The sequence below is a fragment of the Caloenas nicobarica genome, chromosome 3 (genome assembly GCF_036013445.1).
Source record: "Caloenas nicobarica isolate bCalNic1 chromosome 3, bCalNic1.hap1, whole genome shotgun sequence".
In the NCBI taxonomy this organism is placed as follows: Eukaryota; Metazoa; Chordata; class Aves; order Columbiformes; family Columbidae; genus Caloenas; species Caloenas nicobarica.
The window spans coordinates 10,546,171-10,566,012 of NC_088247.1; the positions used below are offsets into that span (position 1 = coordinate 10,546,171).

Below are 19,842 nucleotides of genomic sequence, written 5' to 3' on the forward strand. Positions count from 1 at the left end.
TGCAGCATTAGATGGTAAGTGAAGAACAGGTAATTCAACTGGAAATGCAGGGGGAATTGCACTGATGTAAGTGTAAATACCCAGCTTGGAATTTGACCAGCTCGCTGAAGTAGATGTGTCTGCTTTTAAGAAAGATGTTGTGGGATTTTTAATAGACCTCGGTGATTGTTTACAATGTATTAAAGCAATACTTACCACACAGTTTTCTGTATGTAGAAGAATTGTAGAGCCAAGTAATGTCAGAGAACTGGAATGAGATACCATTGCCACTAGCTGGCACCAGCTTTCAAATAATTGCCATAGTCCTCCAAGTGAACTCTCAGCTTTTGATTTTTTCCCATCCTGTTTAACAGCAATGTACGGTCATTTGTAGCAGTGCAGAACCAAGCAGCAAGGAAGGCATGCAGACGCTGCTGTGAGCCATTCTGCAGGCATATTAAGCAAGTCCTTACTGAGACAGATTCGTAGGAGGCAGGAGATCCTTTAGACAGGCTACAGCATAAATTTACAACTACACAGAATCAAAAGCGTCTTTTTTTTCCCCTTCTGCTTTGGAAAAGAATTGAACATGATGTAATTGGGCAGATTTAAACATGTTTTGTTTCATGGACTTTACAATAATAGGATGACTCAAGTCCTTAATCAGAATAAAAAAGCATTACCTCATCGATTAGCTTACTCCTTTCACTGAGGCACAGGAAATCTTTAATCGACAGACACAGGGAACGGCTTGTAGATGAGACAGAATGCTAATGAGGGATGGATTCAGAGCTGCCCTGTTGTTTTTCTGTTCACCAAGTATAACAGAATTGTTTGCTCTAGAAGAAGCTGCCTGTGGGTGGAATGCGTGCTCAGTTTAAATCGAATGGGAGACTCACTTTTCCTTTCATCTGATGCTGTCAAGTCCCTAACCCAGCAGACTTAATAAAACCATTGTTCCCTTTTCCCCATGGATCTGCTGCAGAAGTTTCTGTCTTTGTTTCAAAGGATCAAAGAACTGGCTTTTGGAAAACCATTTTTGGAAGCAATCTGTAAAACTTTGCCAAAAATGCATGAATTAGCCATTGTAACTGTGGGCTGGTACTAATTAACACACCTGGGGATCACATTTCTTGCTGCTGTCCCTTGCAGCAGTTGGCCAGATCTGAGATCATCTCAAGTGCCAGTGAAAGGAGGAATATCCTTAAGGACAGACAGACATCTGGGATTCAGCAGCTCTTCATTCTGCATTTGACTTTCTCTGATTGCCTCACAGTACTTAAGTTAGATCTCTCCATTACCCCTTCAGTAAAAAGAATAAAACTGATTTTATAGGTCTGCCTGGGGAAGAGTTTCCCTCTGCACAGAAATGTGGTATTCAGCTCATTGTTAATGACAATTTTTGTTGAAGTGAAAGAAATGCTTCCTATTACCTTCCATAAATTTGGATAAGACTCAAAACCTTTCTTTCCATATTGCGTGAGATGTTCAGTCATGTCCAGATCATAAGGGAAAGTAAGATTTATCATCACAGTGAAATACGCAGCTGTGGTAAGTGATTTGACTGTGGCTAAACTAGTAAATAAAACCGGACAGGAGCTGTGGTCTTGCTCTGTGCCAACTGGGATGAAGTAGCTCCTGTCCAACAGCTAAATCCTTCTGTTCTCCTGAGCAAGCTGGCCACGTCCAAAACAGGAAGAGCCCCAAGCTTGCACTGATCCCTAAACTATGTCCAGGCATCATTTGGGAAAGCAATAATTAGCCTGGGCCAAATTAATGCCAGGAAGCATGCTAAAACCTCACAAGACCACTATTGTTTGCTGTAATCTCAGCCCAAGCCCTGACCATGTTTACTTGCTAGTATAGATGTTGGCTTTTTTTTGTCAACAGGACAGCCCGAAGAAGTTGCACAGTTAGGAGTCTGGATTGGAGCCATTGGGGCCCCGTAATGAGGCTTTTCTTGGTACAGACGGTGCTGAGTGTATGTCTGGCACTTAAGGATGCTCCATGAGCGTAAAACACCAAGGGCATTTTGCAGTAAGTGTGTAGCCGGTGCTGTGGCTTCTATCAGCCAGCACCCTTTTGGGTGATGGGCCAGGTCTGGATGGGTGCAGCCAGCCTGTTTTGGAATATCACAGAGTTTGGCCATGTGAGTGCGAGCCGTGGTGCGTCAGTTGGCTGGGAAAAGGTCTTGACTTGGGTTTTTGCTGGTATAGGTTATTTTCTGAGGTCTGCTCTCTGAACCATGATTTTCTGTAATAACTGCTGCTTGTTTAGCACGTTACACAAACTGGTCAGAGTGGCTTGGGTGGAAGATTTCCAAGCTTCTCTCTTCGTTGCTATATTGCTTTTTGTCTGTGATAGCATCTGAGGCATTCTTCAAGACATCGTTAAACACAAAACACGGTGTCAGGCCCTCAAAACCTCCTTACAACATTATCTAGACCCATTTGCTAAAGACATCTCATTTTTCATCTCCGCGATTATCTGCCAGCATAGGCTGTTGCTGTGTATAACAGTCTTGTCCTGGAAACTTGTTCAGAAGTCATCCCTCTTTCTTGTCTCGGCTGTGAGTGACAGAGCCACGGCCCCACTGTTCCTGTAATATGAAAAAAAAGAATGCAAATGGGTTCTTAGGAGGCTCCTGAAGTCTTACCCTCACTTCCCGCTCGGGGGCTGTTACAGCAAACCCTGACCTCACTGGAGTTGTTTTTATTTGTTCGGTGGTGCTGCCAGGAGACAAGGGCAGTGCCACACAGTGCAGGGTGCTCAAACGGGAAGGAGAAGCGTGTGGTGCAGAGCGGCTGGCCAAGGTCTCAGGGGAGTTAGTTTCAATTCTTTGTTTCAAAGACGTCCTGTTTAGGCTGCAGGCAGCTCACTTCTGGTTTTCAGGACTGCGTTTCATTCCCGATCTGTGAAAGAAGAGTTCTGGTGTGCCCTGCCATGTAGAGGTGGAGAGAGTGAATTCTGAAAGGCTGTGAGGTGTTTGGGGTCTATCCAAACGTTTCAGTCTGTTGGCAATAAGCATTGTTTTAGTTGCCATTGGGACATGGTGGAAGATGTAACCCAGTCGTATCCCTTACTCTTATGGAGGAACTTGCCTGGTCTGCCAGCTGTTTGCCAGCTGTTGGCAGCACAGCACCATTGCCCACAGGAGGGGAGCCATCATGGTGCTGTTGTGCTACAAGGCAGATGCTACTCATGGATATTATAAAGGATGCCAAGGTATCTGTAAACCCTGCAGACAAATGGACAGCATGGCAAAGGACAGTCTCCTTTCTGCTCTCTGCTTATCTGTTCTTCCTTGGGAGAGGCTGGTACCCAGGACTCGTCGCAGGGATCACTTCCAAAAGGTGACATGGAGAAGACTGTATCAAGTTTGTCTCCGTGCACAGTCCTCTGGCAGGATCTCATCAAACTTGGCTCCTTCAGATACCTCCACATGCCTTCGTTCTGTGCCCAAAGCATGTCACGAGCACCCTCCATTTCAGGCTGTGACTTTGCAGAGCTCTAGCTCAACCCTCACATTATTTCAAGCACTTTGAACTGAAAATCAGAGGCAGAATAAATAATGGCTCCAGGACACCATATAGAGCAAGAGAAGACCAAGGCCGAGTGTTCTATAGTATGGGTTCAGTCCTGCCCCAGCCCTCTTGTTCAGCAGGGTAGGGGCGGGGTGTGCTGCCTCCTGTGCTCGTGGCACCTCTGCGCTGGAGTTCCTCCAGCCGTGAGAAGGTGGGCAGCCTCAGAATCCTTCTCTTCCTTGGAGACACCCCAGGCAGGTACCAGAGTCCTCCCTTGGGGGTGCGAAGGAGGATGAACAGAGATGGGAGTGAGACCAGGAACTGCAGGTAGGAGCTGGGTGGGCAGCATGGACGGGCTCGGTGTGGGGCACAAGGCAGCCCCGTGAATCAACACCTGGCTTTTGGGCTATGTTTGATGCACTAGATGTTTACAACCACACTGACCCTGTGATGTTGGTTCTCTGCCTTAGCCATGTGGCACGTGAAAGGTCTGCCGTAGCATTTCTCCTTGTGGTTACAGATCCTGAAATGGCCTGTGTGTGTGTTTTCCGTGTGAAATCATCATTCTTTCCTCCAACGCTGCCACAGCCACTGTTAACACCAGGGAGCAGAGGCTTAAAACATTGTGCAGTTACTTGTAATTGCTACTCCCCTGCTGTCATCAGCATCATTTCATCATTTTTCCACTAGTCTCCCCCACTGACACAGATTAGTGATATATAATAACTTCTGCCCTCCCTGTGTATTAACAAAAGATTTCCCTTACCAAACCTCAGTTAATTTCTCTCATTTATTAGATGTCTTAATTTCACCAAATTCTCTATTGATATAAAATGGTGTAACTTTAATATCCTTTGAGTCCATTTAGGATTTGTGAGTCAGCAGACTGACCCAAACGATCAAGTTACTTGCCTAAGCTCACACTGTGAGTCAACAGCAGCTAAGCCTGAAAAGAGCTCTTCTTGGGCTAATACAGCACCATCCACTTGCTGCTTTTTGTCCCTAGAGAGGCCTGAGGTGTCACTTTGTCTGGGATTTGGGAGTCTGAAATATTTACCAGCATTTCTATGTGTTCCCTGATCCACTTTCCCAGCTGCATTCCTTGCAGCACAAGAATCCTCGATGTTTCTAATCCAGCCGGCCCCAAGGGGGGTGGCTGTTGGTAGCGGATCATCAGGTGGGTAAGCAGGAACAAGGAGCAGGGTCTGCAGTGAATCGGTTGGGTGGATCTGCAGGCTCGTGTTGCTTGTGTCAAGTCGTAATTCTCTGGGGATACGAGATGCTAGTTGGAGGCCTCACTGAGATCATCCACCTGCCATCTCTGAAGAGCGCTGTGGGAATAGCAAGTGTCGCTCTGGGTGAGCTGAGCTCTGAGAGATTTTTTTGCCAGTAGGAGGGGAATGATTTTGGTTGTGATTTTAGAATGTTATCGTGGCTGTTAAATAACACCAGCACTGAGCTGGGTCTCATGCATGAGCCAGAACACTTGTAAGGACAGCTTATTTCTTCTTCTTTTAGTCACGTGTTCGTGGATTCCTTGCATTTACCAGGTTTCTGCGATTCAGCGCCTGACCTCGCTGTGCTCCGCAAGGGGCTCTCAGTGCTTCCCCAGCTGAACCCGTCCATTCAGCGTGACAGCCAGCTGTTGTGTGTCCCGAGCTCAGTGCCCAGCCCCTGAAATTACTTACGTTGCAAAAGCTTGTGTGCTAAGAAGTCACGACAGTTAGCGATAAAAACATAAATAGGAATCCAATTAAAAAAATGCGGAACTGTGTCAGCTTTTTTTCTGCTTGCAGCAGAAAGCAGCCCCTTGGCAGCTGGCGCTGCGGAGCCTTGGTGCCTTGCTTAGGGGGGAGTTTTATGTCTCCGATGCTCCCTGGCGTGACTGTTCCTACAGCCTGACCTCCAGCAACGTCTACAACATCAGAAGTGGAATCGCTTTGTGCAATGTGCATATCCGTGGCCTGGGGAATATTTCACCCAGAGCAATTTTTTCTTACCTCTGTTACAAAAAATAACAACACAAGAAACCTCTAGGCAGGAAAGTCACGTTTTCTTTTCATGGAAGAGGTTTTGATCTCATGATCAGCAGGAGAGGCAGCAGCCAGAGCATGGGGCTGTGTCTGCAGCAGCGGTTTCATTTAGCTCTGACAACATCTCACTGTGTCCTTCGCTATTTTATTTCCTGCAGAGCCATCTCTGTGTTGCGGTGAGAGGTTTGTTTTACCCGCAGTGCAGCCGAGAGAGAAAAAGTGACCTCTCTGAACAGCGAGATGTGGGGAAGGAAGGTAGTGGGGAACCAGGCTCAGCCCTGTCTTCCCTCCTCAAGCTGAATCGTGGCGCGGTTGAGACCCTGCGCTTCCGAAGCAGTTCTGCCTCTGAGTGCAAATCCTGCTTTACTGCTGGAATCTGCTCACTGCCTTGGTAACCAGCCCTGCTCTGGCTTTTCGTAAGCTCTCTAGATGTGGTGTGACAGGTATGTCAGGCAAAATTTTAGACTGGAACATCATTTGCAGTTTGCTGAGGTTTTCTGTAGGTTGGGGGTGGGTCTGTGCAGGTACCAGGCAAAAAAATAAAGAAGGATGCCCTGCAGACGGTTTTACACGGAGCCTCTGGGATTAGGGAGGCCAGAGGTTTTTTGGTGCAAGTTACCTATTTGAGCCTTTGTGTCCACAGGCAGATAAAAACTAGAGTTGTGCCCACAGTCTGGGTTCTTGTGCCCATTCTGCTTTTGGATGCGGGAATTCATGTGAGGCAGCACCACAGGTGAAGTGCCCTTCTCCTGAGGAGCACAGCGTGAGGCTGGGAGGCTGTCAGACATAGGTGGCAGGAGATGGTGCTGGATGTGATGGCATTCTGTTTGTGAGGAGGTAAAGATCATAGAATCACAGGATCATTTCGGTTGGAAGAGACCCTTAGGATCATCGAGTCCAACCATAACCTAACTTGAACACTAAACCATGTCCCTAAGAACCTCATCTAAATGCCTTTTAAACACCTTCAGGGATGGTGACTCCACCACTGCCCTGGGCAGCCTGTTCTAATGCCTGACAACCCTTTCCATGAAGAAATTTTTCCTAATATCCAATCTAAACTTCCCCTGGTGCAACTTGAGGCCATTTCCTCTTGTCCCATCACTTGCTACTTGGGAGAAGAGACCAACCCCCTCCATGCTCCAACCTCCTTTCAGGCAGTTGCAGACAGCGATCAGGTCTCCCCTCAGCCTCCTTTTCTCCAGGCTGAACAGCCCCAGGTCCCTCAGCCACTCCTCATCAGACTTGTGCTCCAGGTCCCTCACCAGATTAGGTAACACAAAATGAATCGTTTTTATGAAGTAGATGTGAAATAGTCAGGCTGCCTGCCCTTGGGAGGAGGCACCAAACAGTTGCAGGTCCTGCTGATTTGACTTTACCAAGGCCAGTAGTGACAGGACAACTTTAAAACTTTAAGTTTTAAACTGAAACAGGGTAGATTTAGATTGGACATACAGAAGAGTTTTTTTATTATAAGCGTGGTGAGACACTGGAACAGGTTTCCCAGAGAAGCTGTAGATGCCCCATCTCTGGAAGTGTTCAAGGCCAGGTTGGACGGGGCTCTGAGCAACCTGGTCTAGTGGAATAGTGAAAGATGTCCCTGTCCATGGCAGGGGGTTTGGACTAAATGATCTTTAAAGGTCCGTTCCAAATGAAACCATTCTGTGACTCTGGTTCTGTGATTCAGAGGTGTGAGTGCCCAACACTTCTGGAAATGAGGCATCAACTATTCATGTGTTCAATGCTTTTCCAGAAATTATTCAAATACATGTAACAAGAAGCTGCCATGCTATGTTCCATGTGTGTGTTTGACTTTTTTCTCCATTTCAGTGTTGAAAAAGCCAATCACTGCTCCAAAGTGGTTGCTATTTGCATTTGTCACTTTAATTTTACTTGCTAGTTGTAAGAATTCTTACCACCACATTGGATACTTTCAGTACCATCAGTTCCCTATTTGCGAGGCCGCCTTGTTTGTGTTTGCTCCTGAAACTGTTGAGCATGTGGCTGATAACATGCTCACTATCTAGATTTTTTCACACCCTGTTTGTTTCAGCCTGGTTGACTTTGATCGTGAAGCTGCTCAGGACATTTTGTGAAGAATGTCTCATGAAGGGGCAACGTTGGGAGGTTGATTTAATTACAGTTGTCATATTTATATACTTGTCGTGTCACACATTTTATTGTTGAGTTATACTGCATGTAGACATCACTTTACAGGCATGCAATGCAGTACTTGCTCAAGAATTTGTTGTCTTTGGAGCTACAGACCTGTAACAATTATTAATTAGTGTAAGGAATGGATTTTTTTCTTAAGAGTGTAATTTTTATAGAGTCAAAACATAAAGCTAGGCCTCATACCAAAGGTAACTCCATTAGCTTGGATAGTGAGCTTAAAGAAAACAGATCAAGGAGTAACATCTGGCAGAGTTTGTTAAGTCCAAACTGTCCATCCTAATTTTTTCCTGATAAAGCTTCGTTTCTCCAGAAAGATTTTATGTTTATTTAACATTTAACATTAATTTTATCTTTTATTGAAAACTGACTGGTAAACAACCTTGTTTATTTTTGGTGGTGAGCAGTTATAGCTGGTTATCATTTGTAATCACCTTCAACCTCATCTCTTTGCTAGCTTGTCTGCTGTTACATCTGCTTAATTTCATCCTTTTTTTTTCCTTACCCTCCCTTCTGCATTTTCCCACTTTCCCATTGCAGTTTCTTGTTTCTCCTTCAGTTGCAGCCTGTGGTCTTTTTCAAAAGCACAATTTGACCAACAATAGTAGTTTTTAGAATTAAAGCAGAAAAAGAAGAGTCCAGAATAGAGCTCTGGAGGGTAAGAGGATGATGCAGATGAGGAGGAGGAGAGGGCTGAAGATGATGAGGAGACCTATTATAATTTCAGTCTGGAGAATAAGGCAAAACTGCAGATTCTGGAGGTGGAACAAGTGCCTGATACTGGCCAGAAATTTGGAGAGATGAAATGGAGAGATTTGGAGAGATTGAATGGAAAGGGGAAATAGGATAATATTGGGCAGAAATTGCAAGGACTAGTCACACAGAAAACAGAAGGTGCCCCGGAAGAAGGAAGCAGAGGAAAAAATCAATGTTTCTCTCATTTTTTTCAGTTTGAAATCAGTTCTTACCAAAATACAAATATAGAAAGAGAATTGGGGGCATAAAAAAGCTGTTACACCACAAGCCCTGACACTGCCATCATCCTGCATGCCTTATAACTCTTTTATTAATTCATAGGCTGAACAGCAAGACATAATATTCTCTCCTCCTCGTCCCACCAAAGTTGCAGAGAAGAACCAAAAAGAGAATGTTCTCATTTTGCCCCCTCCTTGCTTGAGGCATCTGAGTGCCTGAGTTAAAGCAGATGTATTAATAGCTCAGACTCCTTCTCTCCAGAGCAGCGGGTACCTGCGATGCTTCAGTGGGATCCCCGTCCACAGGAGCTTGAGCACAGGAGCTGCCGTTGGCCTGGTCCTGCTGGGGAAGAAGACAGGGGGAAGTCTCAGGGTTGTGATGTCAGTCCTTGGATAAGATACCATTATTAACCAAGCCTGTAGGCTCATAAAAAGGGAAGAGCAGCGTGATTCCAGCAGGACTTTAGTAATGAATGCTATTTTAATTACTTACTGATTATATGCAATTATCTGCCTTTCTTTAACTTTACCAAGCATCAAGGCGATGCTCACCAGGCCATACTTCATGTTGTACTTTTCTAACTTTTCTAATTTCTAAAATAGCTTTATTTTTAGCCCTCCGTAACCTCCTTGAAGTTCTAAAATGTGTTGAGTAGTTACATCCAGGGTGCAGAAAGATGCTTGGCCAGTTTTTTTCCAAAACATATTAGTGCATGTTATCTGGTATTGTGTATTTGAAAATGTGCATCATTCACAGGAGTATTACGATAAGAACTGTTTCACTGGTGTCAAAAACCCTGAAAGTACCATTCTGCTGCTTTGCAGATGAAATCTAAAATACTAGTGAGTATTTTTGGCTTTTTCACATCATTATTGGCAACTTTATTATGCCTTTCTTGTTCTGGACCAGTGTCCTTGCTGTAGTTTAATTTAGTCATTATTATATTTTGGAGCTTGTTTTTTGTTGTCCTTAACTTCTTTCAGCAAGTCTCACATTCTGGTTTAGTCTAGAAAACTGAAGGAAAATGATAAAGAAATTTCCTTTATGTTTATTTTCTTTCTTTGCAATCTACTGTGTAACCCTCGTTCCCTTGCCAGGAATGAGAGTGCCTGTCTGAGTTGTTAGTTATTTAGTTGAGAACGTTTTAGGAAATGTTTCTGTGTTATGATTATTGCTAATGAGCTGCATACTAAACAAAAGTTGTCCGTCTGTGGTCTTGTCATCTGTTTTCAAATTATATTGAAAAAGGAGTAATCAGAAAGCTTGAGGAGATTATGAAAACAGCTTGGCTTCTTTTAGGAAGAACAGGTTCTCATGAGTGCTGACCCCTTCAGAAAAATCTCTCCACAAAAGCAGGTCCTTAGATGGGAGCTGAACTCTTGAAAATCTGTTCCTTCAGGCTTTCTTCCATCTGTTGCTCTGGTGGAACAATAGTCCAAGGCTGGGCTAATCCGGGGGCTGCAACAGCAGAAACTTTGCCTGCAATTGACTGCTTGTCTTCCAAATGATTTCTAATAGGAGATTTATTCCATCTATTATGCATTATCCTATTTTGGGATATGCCAGGGCCATTTAAAACACTGTAAGTTACTGTGATGTCCTCAAGACAAAGATTACTGTGTGAGGTAAAATATCCCCGCGGCCAGCACTTGTCACGGTTGCTGAACGCTCAGCAGTCAGGCCGCGTGGAGCTGACGGGCTTAGAATTTCTATTTGGCTTTCCTTGCCCAAAGCGGATGAGAATGACTCCCTTTGTCCTGTCTGTTATTATCAGGCAGCTTTGGAAAATGAGCACTGTTGGATGAAAAGAAAGCGGCAGATGACATTTTGTTTTCTGCAGGGACTAGTGTGTGGGTTCTTTGTTTTTTCAGAATTGGTTTTCAAGAAGATGTGCTAATATTGCTGCTGTTTTAGCAGCAGTTCTTTTGTTGAAGCCTGAACCTAGATTTGCGGGAGGTGGGATGTCCATTTGTATTAGTGAGCTCTTTCCTTGTAAAATCCCATGGACACCTAAAATATATGTCCATTCTGAATAAGTCTTTTTATATTACCACAACATTCCTTTCATGGAGCATAATCTTATTTCTATAAAAAAGAGATGGTCATGTTTTCAGAATAATAAATTCTGAAGACTTTTGTCTGTGTGCTGAGATTATACTTATTCTGAATAATGACACACACTCTTTAACCCAGTAGTGAGCAGGGATCAAGGATTCCTGTCTGTATCGAGCACAGTAGACATGCCCTTTGATTTAAGCTCTGTGTCACTGAGCGTTAGGTCTGGAGGTCCAATATTTCAAAATACAACTACCACACATGCAGGTCTGGAAATGTTCTGACTTTGGAGTGTCTTAGTCATCCTCGTGGCTGTTTTCTACAGTTTCTCTGCATTATTGGTGGGACCAGTGAGACATGGAGGCTGCCAAACAAGTGACCTGCATTGTGTTGGTAAACAACCACGTGAGAATGGCGCTCACAAAATGAGTTAGGTTTGAAAGTGCCTTCTGCATACAGGGGTTTGTTGACATTTTCAGGGATGATGTGAGAATCGTTTGGGAGCCAGGAATCTCAGCTGGGTTGTTAAGTGCGCCAGCAGCCTGACTAGGTGGATTCATGTACCCTAATTTTTGATCATCCAGTTTTGTCCATGTCAGTTCGGAGGCTTCTCTTTATCTAGTCATTTATGAGCAGTTTGGTTCCTTTTCGACTCAGAGCAGAAGATGGTAGTGTTTTGGAATCATTCTCATAGTGCTTCATGTATAGTCAGTGAGCTCAACTGGGTAAATATGGTCAGCTGAACAAAGGATACATCATCTTTAGGGCTGGTTTGGTTTTTGTTAAGATTTTTGAAATTCACTAGAGTGGTGTTCCAAGGTTCGCTTGTTTCAGCAAAAAAGAAATAGAAGTGACACGGGTCATCTTCTGCCAGCTGGATGCCAATAGTTTGAAAATGTCAGGTGCCAAGGTTGTGTGATGTACGAAGAAGATGCTGATGAAGTGCAGGTCTTGGGTACAGTAACACTTTGGGAGACTAGATGTTCCTTCATTTTTGTCTTCCCCAAAGCCTCTGCATCCCTGCACCGTCTTACTGCATCCTAGCACATCGTGATCATTTAATTAACTGTCCTTGCAGCTTCTCCTCCGCACACCTACCAGCGTGTGGCTTCACAATGAGCTCTGTTCCAGCTGAGCCCCTGGTCCCTGCTCGTGGGGATGTGGCAGGAGTACAGATGGGATGAGCGGGCAGGCAGACACACAGCCCAGCTGAAGCTCATGGAGAAACCAGAACCTCAGACAAGCTCCTAAACTTCTTGCACAGCCTTTCTCACCCATTAACCTCCGCTCAGTGCACAGCCTGGGCTGGCACAGCTAAATACAGAACCGTGGGAACCCGGTTTCCCAGTTGGAGACCGACCTCAGCAGAGTCCCTGTATGGGTCTGGTGGAATTACTTGGCAGAATAGCTGTGGCTTCCTTAGAAGGGCAGTGAGGGGAAACAACTTGAAGGCAGAAAAACAACTTCGAGTTCCGACTGGTAGCAGCCAGGCCCTGTGGGTTTGGCCCTGTGCCCTGTAGCTGCCAGTGGAGTCCCCTGGCAAAACAGAAAGTGAACCAGTGTAAGTGGGCTGGTTTGGTGGGTAGACTAAACAGAAAGTTATTACCAGGACCTTTCAGTTCAATTAATTTCGTTTTACATGGCTGTTCTTTATCACACTCTTTTCGGTTCTCTTCCCTTTCCGCAGCATTTCCCACCATTCTGATACTCTGCTGCAAATGCTTTAGCTAACTATCAGTAACTCCTTGTTAACTTCACTGGGATGGAGAGCTGTTGTTGGGAATGTATTGGCTCACGTATATAAGTACCTGTGGCATAACAGGCTCTTAAGCATCAGGAAAGCTGTTGTAACTCTCTAGATGGACAAGGGATCATGTCATAGACTTTTTGGCACTCTGTAGGTTGGCAAATCCTCATCTATGTGATCATTCACTTCTCAAAGAATATTTACAAGGGACGAATATACAAATAAAGGTTGCTTCTTCCCCAGTAGATGGGGTTTAGTTGTATCTACTAATTCTATTTTTAATCAATTTGCCAGTTCTGAAAGATTCAGTCTTACTGTTCTTCCGTTGCTGTTGTTAAACATAATGGCTCTCATTTTTTTAACTTTCTTTTGATACTAAGCTTCATTTGAGTGATAGGTTTCTTACCACAGTTAATAAAGCAATGAATTTGAGTTTGTGTAGACATCCTAACTGAAAGCAACCTGGCATGTACATATTATAACTTCAGATTTTGTCAGGTTTTGGAAGAAGGATCTTTTACAAATGCTTCCGTTTGAGACAGTTCCTTAGAGCTGACCTCTCAAAAGAAGCTCAAATTCAGAAGTCACACCCATAATGAAAATAAATGTGAAAAAAAGAAAGCCATCAAAGTTTCTCCTGTTTTAAAAAGAAGGTTTGTATCATAAATAGTGCAGTAAATTAGTCACTGACAACTGCAGTATATCAAATAGGGTATATTTCCAAATAAGGCTATATTTAACTTCTGCATGAGGCTTCCTCTTAGGCATTTGAACTGCAGCATTTCCCATTGCTAAGAGACAAAGTGGTGGTAGCAAGGTAACATCATCTACGAGTTCTATTTTGGTGATAATAAACTTGTGAAAATAACTAGAAGTAACTGGACTCCACTCTTGTGTGTGCAGCTGCAATCGGAAGAGGATTTTACAAGATTCTTTAATGTAGTTGGAATGTATGTATAATCTTTTGACCTTGTTCTTAGTTTTTGATGACTATGGCATGTTAAGTTCTGATAATTGAGTTTGCTCTGGGCTGAAACCTGACCTGCTCTCTGCAAAGGAGATCAGATCTTTTCTTGTAAGAGGCCCTCAAAGGGGCTGCCTTAGAAATTGCAGGGCCATGACTGCTAAGAGTAAAGATCTCTGAAATTTGGCAATTTCTAGGAAGGACATGCTGTCCTAAGGAATGCTTTCCTTTCAGCTTAGTTTGAGTTGGTTTTTTCATCCAAAGGATTTTGTCCTGTTCTTTAAATGTTCTTTTACATGCCATCTGGTTTGCCTCACAACTTAAGCTGCCTTGCTCTGAGAGCTGCCTTGTAGCTTCAGCTGGTGGAATGTGACTCCTCGGTATGAGAGCATGAGGCACAGGCTTTTCACTCTGTTCTTGGAAGGGGGTTCATCTCTCCATGTTTAAGCCATGTGCAAATGAGGCCTCTAATCCAAACTAGTTTTTAGCTTCCTTCTCCAACCAGGAGGAGAGGAGATCTTCAGAGATTTATTGCATCCAAATATCAGTGTTCAAAATAGATGGGATTAATTGTCCTGTGGAGATGTCTTTTTCCACTGAGTTGAGAAGAAGCCTAAAAATTAACTTTGTCACTGTCAAATTTTAGAGAAGACTAAGTTTAGAGGAAGCTAATCTTCTCCTTGGCTGAAGAAAGAACTGAGTGACACTTGTAAATTCTGGAAATAGCAGTCTGTCCAAGCAAGTATCTTTCAGTCCCTGCTTGCTTCATCTTAAAGGTGACGTAGTCTTCATATCATGTCCCTTTGGGGAGGATGAGGAGAGTGTCTAACACCTTGATGTAAAGACTATGCAGCAGTCAAAAACAGCAGCAGACACTGGCAAAATAAAGGAGCAAAAGAGACTTTTTTAAACCTTTCCAAAGGGATCAGTGTGATGGTCCAACCTGCACTTTATTTTTCAAGCCGTCCCTTTTCTGTCTGTCTATGAATGGCTTTTTCTTTCTTATTTTAAGCTTTCTGTGTTGGAGGAGTAAAACTGCTTAAAACAAATGGAATGGGGTGGTAGTTTGCACAGCACAGCATTGTTAGCCCTGCTCTTCCAGTCCCATTGGGTTCCCTGATAGTTCTTAAGAATACAAAACGCGAGCAGAGGTAGGTGATGTCAGACCAACAGTCCCTCCAGCTCAATATCCTGTTCCTGCCAGCAACTAAAAGATGTCCATGTACCTTTCTCTAATCCTTTCCCTAATCCTTTCCCAGCCTCCATCTATTTTCAGCTTTTGAGACTTTCTAGCTGTAAATCTTTCATGTTAAACGAAGAATTGCAGCTGACTTTCTTGTCTCACATGTTTTCAGAACTAAAAAAAAAAAGAAGATATCTACTCCTGCTCCTCTAACCAAGGAAGAGAAGCCCAAGTTAACCATTTTTGAAGAGGAAGTAGATCCAGATGAAGGACTCTTTGGCCCAGAAAAAGATTTCTCATCAGTTGGTCCCAGGAAGAAGATGAAAGAGAGTAAATCTGTTCTATATTTTTACATACAGATTGTTTTCTCTAAAGGATGTGTATAACTGAGCTTTTAAAATGTAGTGATACAGAGTGTACCAGCTAAATAATGACTTGGGAATGTCACGGCAAATCTTCAGCTGAGGCAGAGTCATCTAGAATAATTCAGAAAGAATCTCTAAGACCTGTAGTTCGCACAGCTGTTCGCCGTTGAGATTTTGGGCTGGGATATTAATAGTTCTGTGGGAGCTGGTGGTCCCACAGTCACTCATGCCACACTAACAAGAATAACGTGACCTACTTTTGAGTGCAAGAAGAAAGTAGATTTACCAAGTCGTGAGAGTGCAGAGTAGCACTGCACTTTGTGGGCTGGAACTCCTTGTAAAAAAGAGAATTGTCTACGTGATCCTTTTTTTCAGTCCAGCAGCCAGATTTACCAGCTGGTGTTAATGCAGGTATTGTGTTACGTAGCATGATGTAACTACAGCGTTTTCTGGTTCCCCTTTCTAGATCTGAAATTATTTGAAGATCCAGACCTCGGCGGGGTGGTAAGACTGGGTGACTCACTACTGCTGCCAGCGGCCTGTAAGAACAGGGAGCCCGTACTGAACACGGATCCTGAGGAGGACACTGAGGAACTGCTGAGGTACGCATCTCAAATCTGTCCCGTAGGATGAAGGTGATCTCAGGAGTCATTTAGACCTCAAAATAGATGAATTTGAGGGCAAAGCTTAAATACTTTGAATGCTAACTGTGAATCAGTAATTGTACTTACAGGTAAAGGTAAGATATGTGTCATGAAGCTTGGAAAGCAAGCACATTAAAAAGGAAATTAGGAAGACCCTTTGAGAAAAGTAGGGTGCAAGGTATTATTCTGTGACTTCAGAAGAAGGGTCTTGAAGGCCCAAGGCATGCCAGCTAGGCCCTGTTTCCTAACATGACACTTCGACTTTCTGCAAGTGATCCACAGGGAGTGAAAACTGACCTCCACAGTGAATAGTGAGAAACTAAGCCCAGAAACAGAGGAATTCAGCTTGGAAGAGCTGAAATCAGGGGCTCTTGCCTCTTGCCACAAGAGGAATGACTTTCTGCTGATGGCTCACAAACCTCAGTGCCCACTTCAGGAGGAATCCTGTGCCCACCTCCACTGTTGTAAAGGACTCTCACTAATCACCCTGCATTTAATTTTTAATCTAATGGAAAGGAGGGCTGGAGCTCACAGTTACAGGAATGCATAATGTACTTGTTCTTACGCTTACCTGCCCACTTGTTAGTGTAACACTGGAGTATACCATCACTTAATGTGTTTTATTCCTGACATCTCTCCCAGAAGGCTAGTTTGCCTGCTCTGGTAGTGCTCATGAGATCAACTAGAGAGACCAGCATCACCAGGGAATCTATGCTACAGTAAAAAGCCAAATTCATACCTTTTGGATCTCAGGCTGGCATCTGAATGATGAAGCCAACCTGCTCCCGTGGCTAATTCTCGCCAGCCAGGTCCTATTAGGATGTATGATTTCTGCAGCAGGTACTAAACCCAGGAGAGAGAACCTGTGTGTGGTTTCAAACCTCTCCTGAAGCTGGTAATTTTGCAGCTATTGCTTTCTGTGCATGCAGAAGTGCTAGCTGTCTCAGCAGTAGCGCCTAACTTAATTTAAACAGAGGTTAAATTGGGTTGGGTGCCATCTCACATTACATCCTGACAGCCCACCTGATGTTTATAGAAGCTGATGAGGCAGGATGTGACCTGATTTAGGGTTGTGGTATATTGGGAGCAAACAAACATGTATGTGCTTGCAATATTTTCGTGTTTGCTTTCTCCTCTGCTAGCAATCTCAGCATATAGTGCTTGATCCAGATTGTTCGTATGGCTAGAAGAAAAGCACCCGTTTCAATGCAGTCCTTGCATTATTATCCGCTAGTGGAGAGAGCTTCTCCATCTGTCAGGTTAATGTCCTTTGGATTATATGTTTTCTCTTCCTCTGTGGCAGAGAAAGGTCTCTGAAGTCTGCGCCGAGACCAATAGACCGTCCTTTTAGATCAATTTGAGGCTATCAGTGTTAGCAGCACACCCAGGTGGTAACGGAAACCCATGGGAAAAGATTCCATTTCTTTTCAATTCCAGTAGTTTTCATTTCTTCTTGAATTGTCTCAGCGCTTTCAGTAGTTGACAAGTCATCAAGGTCCAATTGGAAATGAACACATGTAATGAAGCAGAAAATCATGGCAGTGGTCCAACGGGAAAGTTGCTATGGGAATCCAGAGGCAACTCCTGGCTGTGCAAGAGGTACGGGCAGAGAGGACTGTTCAGGTGCCCAACACTCTCTGAAGTCCCCCAAATAAACCTAGTTCACAGTGTTATCTGCACATTGTAGAGAGTTTGTGGACTGAATTGCAAGGTGACTGGGGGCTTTACTGTTAAAATGACAGGAGAAAAGAGAAGCCTGGTCCTAAATCTATTCCCAAGGATAATCCCTTTAACAGCTGTTAAAGGAAAGAAGAGCAGAGGCAATGCTGTTTTAACCTAGTAGACTGTTTCATCTCACCTGTATGTAAATTGCCTGGGCACATTTTGTCAAGACCTAAAACTGGCCTGAGCTCTGATGCACCAGCGGGTCTGTGGTAGGTCCAGAAACCCAGACATATTTGCTATCCACAGATGGATGAGCTGAGTAATGCAGATGTAGTAGCTCTTGACTTATGTAGTGTGCATTTGCGTGTGCCACATGCTCTGCTCACATGCATGTGGTATATCTGAGAAGCATCTGACTTACTGGAAAATGTGCTTTCCAGTGAATCATGGGCAGAGATAGGAGAACACATCTTAAGGCAGAACCTTTTCCTTCCAAAGGGGAGATGGGACAAAGGTGACGTTCAGAGCAGAGCACAGGAGCAACTAAGTCCTTTGTGGTCTTTATGGTACCTGTGTGGTTGTAGCAGCAGCAGCACCACAGCGCCGTCAGCACAGCAGAGAATCCCCAGCAGTGACTTGTAACTCCTGAGGAAGAGACTGTTATGGAGACAAATGAGTCTGCAAAAAGTGCGTGGGCTGTGCTTGTCACAACACGAGGGAGAAGAGAATATGATAAATGTTCTCATTGCAAACCGAAGACTGTGCTCTCTGTGGGTACCTGCTTAAATGAAACGAGAATTACTATTTTAAATAGAATTACTTACTTCACATTGACAAGTGTTGAGCTCTGAGAAGCAGCAATTGCTTTGTAAGTGTAATGAAAGATTTATGACAAAATGCCCGTGTCCATTCAAACAAATACCTTCCCTCTTCCTGACCATTGACCAGCCTTTTACTGGTTACTAATTTCTTGGCCTACCAACAAATATTAAATCATGGTGATGGAGAAACTAGGTGAGCTACCTCACTCTAACCACTGGCATTGTAGATACAGACACTCTTTCCTCCCACTAGGTCTGCCAGAATATGTGAGTGAGATGCCTGTAGAGCACTGTACTTGCATGTCCTTCCAGAACCTGTGGAAAAGAGACAAATTGCTGTGGTAGGAACCAGCAAGGTGAAGCCCCATCATGTTGCTTTCAGGAAAAAAGGAGCACATCATACTCTTCCTTCATGGGATGTGGTTTGAGAAAGGGAGGAATAGATAACAAAGTCTTTTTGGCTTATCTTTTCACCACAGGGATATGGAGAAACCTCAGGCTCTTCTGAGAAGTCCTGGGTACCATTGCTTTTGACTTTTCCAAGGTGCAAGGTAGCCAGCTGCAGTGAGATGAAAGGGTAGTTGATCAACCCTTTCCCAGATGTTAAAAAGAATTATCCTTGGGACCAGGCTTCTCTTTTCTCCTATCATTTTCCAGGGTCACATCATACCATATAAAGATTCCTTCTGGATTTGTGTGGCCATTTACCTCCACTCTCAAAGCTTCTCTTCAGGTCTGATTCCCATTTAAGTTAGAGACAGAAGTCGACTTCTGTAAAAATCGCTATCCTGCAAACTCTCTCATCGCGGATTCTCATGCCATCTTAATTTCTCATCTCCATCCACCCAGTGGCCACAGATGTGCAAATTAAGTTTTCATGCAGCAGAACTGTGGTCGACCTCTTCTGCCTCATTAATCTAAATTGTGCCTGCCTGGTGTGATGGATCAGGCTTTTGTGGAAAACTGATGCTAGAATTGATCCTGTGAATGTTTCAGCAGCTCTGTGGGCCCACAGAATTACATAAATCATCACACATCCTAGCCTGAAATAATTATCACTGTGGTCTGAGCAGCTTTTCAGGAGAGATTTAATTAGCTTCACCTTTGATAATGAATAGGTAGTTGAATGGGAAGGAAGCAGCTGTCAGCATAAGATTTGTCTTTTTTCCAGTGCCGAAACCAGTGTTGGCAGCAGGATCCCAGTTCTGCCCTGTGATGGCAGACCTGATGTGTTCTTTCTCAGGCTTATGCCGATCTAAGACTGCTGGTGTTGAAAGGGACAGTCCAGCTCTTACCTTTGTGCTACAGCTGCATCATCCTGCCCATACCCTTAAAAGATGAATTTTGCCTGGATTTACAGGTTTATCTGTATTCACAGCTGCAAGCTGTGCCATCAGTGATGCAAGTGATGACCCTTTCAGGAGTTACTTATTAGAAGCTGAAGCTGTTTGTGAAACCCCATCCTGACAATGGCCATTTCTAAATACCATTCAATTCATACAGCTTCTGGAGAAGATTTGTTAGGTTCAGGTTTACCGAGGATGTGTTTCCACTCTTGAAGCAGAAAAGGTTTGTGTGTTCTTCATTTAAGAGACCGTTAACAGATGCTGAATTCAGAGAGCAACACTTACATCTTCAGACTAGCTGGGAGTCATATGGGACACCATCTCCAGCACTACATGATGAGAAATGCTTTCTTTGCTGTCCTGAGGATG

At 43.9% G+C, this 19,842-nt stretch overlaps 1 protein-coding gene across 1 annotated transcript in view; it reads left to right on the plus strand.

Moving 5' to 3' along the window:
- Positions 1-19,842, plus strand: part of HS1BP3 (HCLS1 binding protein 3) — a 54,602-nt gene that overhangs the window by 25,489 nt on the left and 9,271 nt on the right. The window contains exons 5-6 of the mRNA XM_065631445.1: positions 14,805-14,962; positions 15,464-15,599. Of these exons, the coding sequence (XP_065487517.1) occupies positions 14,805-14,962; positions 15,464-15,599 (294 nt within the window). The remainder of the gene's footprint in view (positions 1-14,804; positions 14,963-15,463; positions 15,600-19,842) is intronic.